Source organism: Salminus brasiliensis, chromosome 19 (assembly GCF_030463535.1).
Source record: "Salminus brasiliensis chromosome 19, fSalBra1.hap2, whole genome shotgun sequence".
Classification (NCBI taxonomy): domain Eukaryota; kingdom Metazoa; phylum Chordata; class Actinopteri; order Characiformes; family Bryconidae; genus Salminus; species Salminus brasiliensis.
The window spans coordinates 2,494,798-2,501,483 of record NC_132896.1 but is presented as its reverse complement, the minus strand read 5'-3'; the positions used below and the strand labels follow the sequence as shown (position 1 = coordinate 2,501,483).

The 6,686-nt window shown below is 38.6% G+C and overlaps 1 protein-coding gene across 1 annotated transcript; it reads right to left on the bottom strand.

The window, feature by feature from the left end:
• Positions 1 to 1,912: 1,912 nt before the first annotated feature.
• Positions 1,913 to 5,395, bottom strand: LOC140541012 (regakine-1-like). Its single transcript, XM_072663517.1, has 3 exons — positions 5,231 to 5,395; positions 4,330 to 4,447; positions 1,913 to 2,250 (listed from the first exon to the last, which is right to left on the bottom strand). Exons 1-3 carry the CDS (start codon positions 5,307 to 5,309, stop codon positions 2,196 to 2,198), a joined length of 252 nt encoding a protein of 83 aa, XP_072519618.1. The 5' UTR covers positions 5,310 to 5,395; the 3' UTR covers positions 1,913 to 2,195.
• Positions 5,396 to 6,686: the final 1,291 nt, after the last annotated feature.

The window sequence follows — 6,686 nt, the reverse complement described above, 5'->3', positions numbered from 1 at the left end:
GTGGTTCTGCATGTGTGTGCATAACGTGATCTGCGCCACAGTTGCAAAGCCACGTTCATTAAACACATATTTCAATGTTGTGACAATCAAAGATGTTAGAATTCAGATCTAGAAAGTGGGAAATCCTCCCAAGCTGAGCAGGCGGAGCACCTTGTGAAGCACGGATGGAGACCAGACCACCACAGTAAAGGCTTAAATCATACTGACTGAGGCCCACTAGCTTAGATTCCTAATCAGCTGAGCACTGCAGAAATGAAATCATCAGTTTCAATCCTTCTTAAAATATCTCAACGTCTCATATGTTGACAGTATAACTCATCGTTTAATGGAGAAAGCTTTGATAATGAAGCTCGTCGGTGTTTGTGGACGCCTCTTCTAACGTATAATTCAGGAATTCAGCTACTTTAAGTTGCACCTATTGATAATACAGATGTGCAAATGCATACACACAGCTTGAAGCTGGAATGATGGATGGTGGTGGAGCTCCATCCAGTACTTTTGGGATGAGCTGGGGTGGGGTGGTGATCCTCCCAAGCTCTTGTTCTGTGTTTCTGGACGGCTTTATTTCACTTTACCCAGCAGATATCCAGATATCCAGACCTTCATGTAAAGAATCCTAGAAATCTTGACGTGTTTCTACGTCTGCTTATAATATGAATTAATAAAGTATGAAGCAAAAATGAAGCACTGAGTAATAATAGTTATAATGATGAAGCGTTCATATGCATTTAATCAACTATTTAACCAACAGTATTGCCTGAAAGCAGCACACTGTCTGACGGGAAATGAAATGTGCTGAATAAAAGATCGTGGAAGACCTGAAGACCTGCACGTAGACCTTTCTCTCTGATCACTTCTGATCTGCCTTTGCTTTTCATTCATGCAAATATCTAATCCGCCAATCATGTGGCAGCAGTACAGCGCATAAAACCATGCAGATGTAGTCTGGCAGTTTCAGATAATACACATATCATCCATCAGAATGGGGCCAATATAATCTCAGTGATTTGGAGAGTGGCGTGATTTTTGGTGTCAGATTTGAGCATTTCTGGAACTGCTGATCTTCTGAGATTTCAGCACAACAGCTTCAGTTTCTGAGAGTCTACATCAGATGTCATTTTAATGCAAGCCATTAAGGACAAGCTGCAAACACAGGAGGGCAACAACAGGGGTTTTAGGAGGGCAACAACCCAGCAGCAGGACCGCTACCTCCGCCTTTGTACAAGGTTTGGCAGTGGGTCAGTAATGGTGTGGGGTGGCATTTCTTTGGAGGGCCGCACAGCCCTCCATGTGCTCGCCAGAGGTAGCCTGACTGCCATTAGGTACCGAGATGAGATCCTCAGACCCCTTGTGAGACCATATGCTGGTGCGGTTGGCCCTGGGTTCCTCCTAATGCAGGGCAATGCTAGACCTCATGTGGCTGGAGTGTGTCAGCGGTCCCTCTAAGATGAAGGCATTTAAGCTATGGACTGGCCCACCTGTTCCCCAGACCTGAATCCGATTGAGCACATCTGGGACATCATGTTTCGCTCCATCCACTAGCGTCACAGTTGGCAGATGCTTTAGTCCTGGTCTGGGAGGAGATCTTCAGGCGTTGTAGGAAGGTCATACAGGCACGTGGAGGCCAAACACAATACTGAGCCTCTTTGGACTTGTTTTAAGGACATTTCATCAAAGTTGGATCAGCCTGTCGTGTGTTTTTCCACTTTAATGTTGTGTGTGACTCCAAATCCAGGCAATTTTATATTCAAATTTTTATAAATAATGAACTATTATAATAATAACTTTAATTAGCCTGACCCAGCAGCACTGTCCAGACCTTCCAAACTACAGAATCCTGGGGGTGTTTTTTTTTTTACTTTCTAAACCTGGGTTAGTTTCTATCTCTAGAAATAATAATTGACACTCACAATTTTTAAGCCATATTGTTTATTTTATTCCACTGAACAAAAATGAAGCACAGAGTAAAACACTCATGATGATTAAAAGTGTTAAAAAGTGGAAATCTTGCATAAAAAAAAAACATTATGATTATATAGGATTATCATAACCCTTATGATTGATTATATTGCCAATAAGCAGAGCAGAGACTGCTAGAAAATGTGAGGAATAAACGCTGAGGGTGAAATGCTTTTTAGGCACAATGTGCTGCAGGTGGATTATGTGGAAGCTGCAACACTGAAATCGGACGATTTCTACATCTTCGGGAATTCCTTCACACAGAACTTTCTCTCAGCCATTGTTGTAATCCTGAAAGATACAGAGAGCACAGTTAGCCAGTCCTGTCTACACACACACACACACACACACACACACACACATATATACCCAGCTAGCAAAAGAACGTTACAGAAACATTCAGAAATGTCTTTTTAAGGTTCCAGGAAGGTTCATCGGTACAGAAATGCTGTTCCAGGAACCTTCTGAAAACCTGTGATGTTATAATGGTTTTCATCGCAGCGTTATTACAACCCTCCTACAGCTATTTTGCACTCTGCCTATTTGCACTCTGCCTATTTGCACTATGACTATTTGCACACTGTACAGATGTTCCTTTTCTGTAAATATCAGCTCTTTATTACCTTTAGTACTTTTTACTTTTTTAATTTATCCCCTGTCCTATTTATTGTTTAGTGTCATTTTTCCTTTAGTTTAAGACCGTGTTCTGTGTTTCTTTGTTACTTGTCATACGTGTTGCTCTCACCAAGACGAATTCCTTGTATGTGTAACATACTTGGTGAAATAAAGAGATTCTGATTCTGATTCTGATTCTGATTCTCACACGACGGCCCTGTTCCTGTAACACCAGGGGTCTGACTCACAAAAGCTTTTCTAAGAAAGACTAACTAAGATGAACACAAAGAACTTCATAAGAAAGTAATTCTTCAAAAAAATCTTCAATCTTCTTTAGATGCTCAAGGTTGTTGTTTCCCCTTTTTAGACCAACTGTAGCATAGACATATAGTCCTATAAACAATGTAAAAATATCATTTAAAATTCTCTAATGTTCAGTTAAACCCTTAAAGTGGAGAGAGAGAGAAAAATGTAGGAAAAACATAATCAGAATCAGCACTTAAACATTTTCAGTGAATAAGAGGCTTAGAAGTAGAGTTTCCTGTTTTAGATACTAACTGTAATTTATGAACATTATTCACTTTAATAAACTTAACTTATGTATTTTACCTGTTACCTATTTTGGCAAACTCTTCAAGTGTGAGGCCATCATAAGGTTACAGAAATATTATTTAAAAAAAAGAATATATATATATATATATTTTTTTTTTTTTTTTTTTTTTTTTCATAACTTATATACAAGTTATGGAAAAAAACGAATCTAAGAAGAAATTCTTAAGACTTAAGGAGAAATATTATATATATATATATATATATACAAATACAAATATATACAAATTCTTATTAAAATCTTATTACAAACTAAGATGAAAAATTATGAAAGGCCATTTTTTAAGAATATCAATTATATCAATTAATCAATTATTCTTATTCTTATGTATAATCTTATATTATTATAATCTTAAGCATAAGGTTATGAGAAAAAACTAATCTAAGAAGAATTTCAAAACATACTTTTGTAAATCCGGCCTCTGAAACCTCCTCTCAAATTTCAATATTCCTCTAAAACTAAAAATTCAATATTATAAACATGTTTCCTAAAAAAAAAAGGCTGCTTTTGGGGGTAGGGCTAAACAGAAACATTGATTTAACTGCATAATACATAATCAAACTGATACATAACAGTTAATGATAAACCTAAGAATTTGAGCATTAATGTAAATATTTCAAAATATGAATATAATAATTTATATTTTCTGAATTTACACTCATAATCAAAAAATGTAAACAATGAACTTGTATGACTTTTTGGAATTTCCAAAAAACCTGCCAGGCCGTTACGTTCAGAGCTGGGTTTATGTTTGTAAATCCAGTAAAAAGGAGAAACAAGAGCTTCTCATTCTGAAGAAAGAAAGTAGTGAGATCTTGTCGGTGAGCTAGTCTGAAGAACAGAGCTCGGTTCCTCCAGGTTTCTCCTGGACGCCCCCCAGTCCAGCCAGCACAGCGTGGAGGATGTGTTCAATCAACTCCATCAGCAGCAGCAGCAGCTCACCTGATTCATTAAGCCCTGATTTACCACCAAACCAGGTGTTGATCTGAGGAGAACTCTAAATAATACTAGACTCCATGAGAGAGGAGAACTTTGGAGATGTTCTACTGATGAACACAGTGATGGAGAACCTCCACTTTCTGTAGGACTGATATTATTAGTGTTTATTCTAATATCAGTGTTTTACTAGATAAAAAGACACTTACACAAAGGCAGACGTCGGGCAATTGTCACTCGTTTTCTCCACTTTTTTGATTTGCTTGACGGGAATTTTAATATCAGTGTAGCCGAAGCAGCACTGATCAGGATGACCGACACTTTGAGCTGAGAAAGAGAAGAACAACATATTTCAGCTTCTGCTTTAATTACTGCACAAATTTAATATGCCCACATGCCCGTGTTAAATATCACACTATATGTCCAAATATTTGTGGACACCCCTTCTAATTCAGGCATTCAGCTACTTAGTAAGGTATAATGAGGTGGTGGGGTGGTGACCACCCAACATCCTGAGCTTACTAACAATGCTCTTGTCGCTGAATGCAATCAAATCCTCACAGCAATACTCCTCCAAAATCTAGTAGAAAGCCTTCTTCGTCTCTGAACAGCAGAGACAGTCACTCCAACAAAAACAGGACCAGCTCTTTTTTTTATTTTATACTCTTGATTTGTAAATGAGTGGGTGTCCCAATACTTTTGTCAATTCACATACTGTATATAATGTTAAATAGTTATATGCCCACATCACTCCTCCTTTTCCTAAAATAACCTTCTTAAACCTTCTTAGCTTTCAATGGATGTCAAGGTAAAATATTTTTAAGCATTTTGGAGCATTTCGATTGGTCCATCATCATCAAATTTGGACAAAATATAAGGAACGACTGGTAGGCTCACAGTATGTGTATATACACATTAGTGAATAATGTATAATAAATATATTGATACACATAGACTTGCTTGCAGCACTGATTAATATTAATATTAATATTAATATTAATATTAATATTAACATTAATATTAATATTAATCAATTGTTATTAATATCACTGTTATAAAAACAGGCCTCTCGCTGTCCCCCTATCTGCATTGAATCTGTTATCAACTTACGCTGAGCATCAGAGAACACTGCAAGCAGGACAAGCCCCAGGGCCAAACACACAGCGCTCATCTTCATCTTGATCTTCATCTCTGCGGGTATCTGCTGCTCTGGCTGACGCTCTCTCTCTCTCTACCTCTATCGCAAACTCTCTGTCAAGGGTAGGAACTGCTGAGCTTTCTTTCCTCTTAAAGGATAGATGGCTTAGACCCCTGCACCCCTCAACCACCCCTCCACCCTCGTGCCTCATGTGTTGACCACATCTTCCTCTCAGAGCAGAGAGCAGAAGCTGTGGTGTTAAAATGAGCGTGTTTAATGAATCTGATAAGAGAAGTGTGAGTTACTGAAAACCCAGTCTATGTAGAGGGAGTCATGATTCACTGCATCCGAACCAACATAAATTGACATTCATTCCTCAGATAGAAGTGAGTGGAGATACGAGGGTTTAAAAGTATAAGACTTCTATAGAAGCTGAAGTATCAGCTGAAGCTTTTTACTCCAGTAAAAGTGTAAAAGTACTGGTTTCAGAACGACTTCAAGTAGAAAAGTAAAAGTAATGGAAGGAAAACAAAGGCTGAAAGCTTAGGCCGCGCCACAGGGGTCTATAGTGCACTACCCCCCCCCCCCCAAAACCCATTTCTCTAAAAGTCATAATGAGGAGAATGTTCTATTAAAATGTTGATGTTAAAAATGTTGGGCTGCACTAGGCTCCTGTTTCAGCTGCAGATCTGCCCATTGAAAATGAAGCATTTCAGTAATATCAGCTCTATTAAAGGAGCGTCTCTGTGCTCTACTGAGCATCAACATGAGCTTCATGGAGGAAAATATGAGGAGTCGTTGTCTAGAAGTTCTGTAAAGCTGCAGAAAGTCAGACTTCAGAGGCGTGTGATCAATAAGCTTTATTGGAGTGTAAATGTGGGGCTCAGTCGGGACGTTTCACTGCAGCTCTCTTGAGTCTCTGCCACGGACACAGTCTTCATACTAGACTACAGACGTCTGCTGTGAGCTCGCTGAAGAGTGACGGGACGGGTGCAGGTGTGATGGATCTCTTATAAACCAATAGGGAGTCAGAATGGTGTCTGTTTATACTTCTCATCCAACCACGATCAGACTCACACTTTCAGGATGGAGAGATTTATCTGGACAGGGTTTAGAGCCGGAATGAAAACTAAGGGAAATGAAATAGGAGGAACGAGGCTGTTTTTAAAATGTAAGGAGGAGAAAGTTCAGATAATTGGGTGAAAATGTGAGAAGTAGAAGTAAAAAGTCTGAAAAATAAAGAATTACTCCAGTAAAGTTTAGAGAACCAACATTTCTACTGTAGTAAAGTGAGTGAGTGGTGAAGATCACCAGATCCAGAGAACTCTCTGAGGCCTTCAGAAAGAAGTATTGGGACACCTGCTCATTCCTTGTTTCCTCTGAAATTAAGGATATTAAAAGTCTCTCCTGCTTATGTTGGAGTAACTG

Excerpts from the sequence above, each read along its gene's own strand:
- LOC140541012 (XM_072663517.1), bottom strand. The coding sequence starts at position 5,309 with ATGAAGATCAAGATGAAGATGAGCGCTGTGTGTTTGGCCCTGGGGCTT. Across the intron at positions 4,448-5,230 it reads AGTGTTCTCTGATGCTCAGC|CTCAAAGTGTCGGTCATCCT; the intron begins GTAAGTTGATAA and ends TCTCTTTCTCAG. Across the intron at positions 2,251-4,329 it reads TGCCCGACGTCTGCCTTTGT|GATTACAACAATGGCTGAGA; the intron begins GTAAGTGTCTTT and ends TGTATCTTTCAG.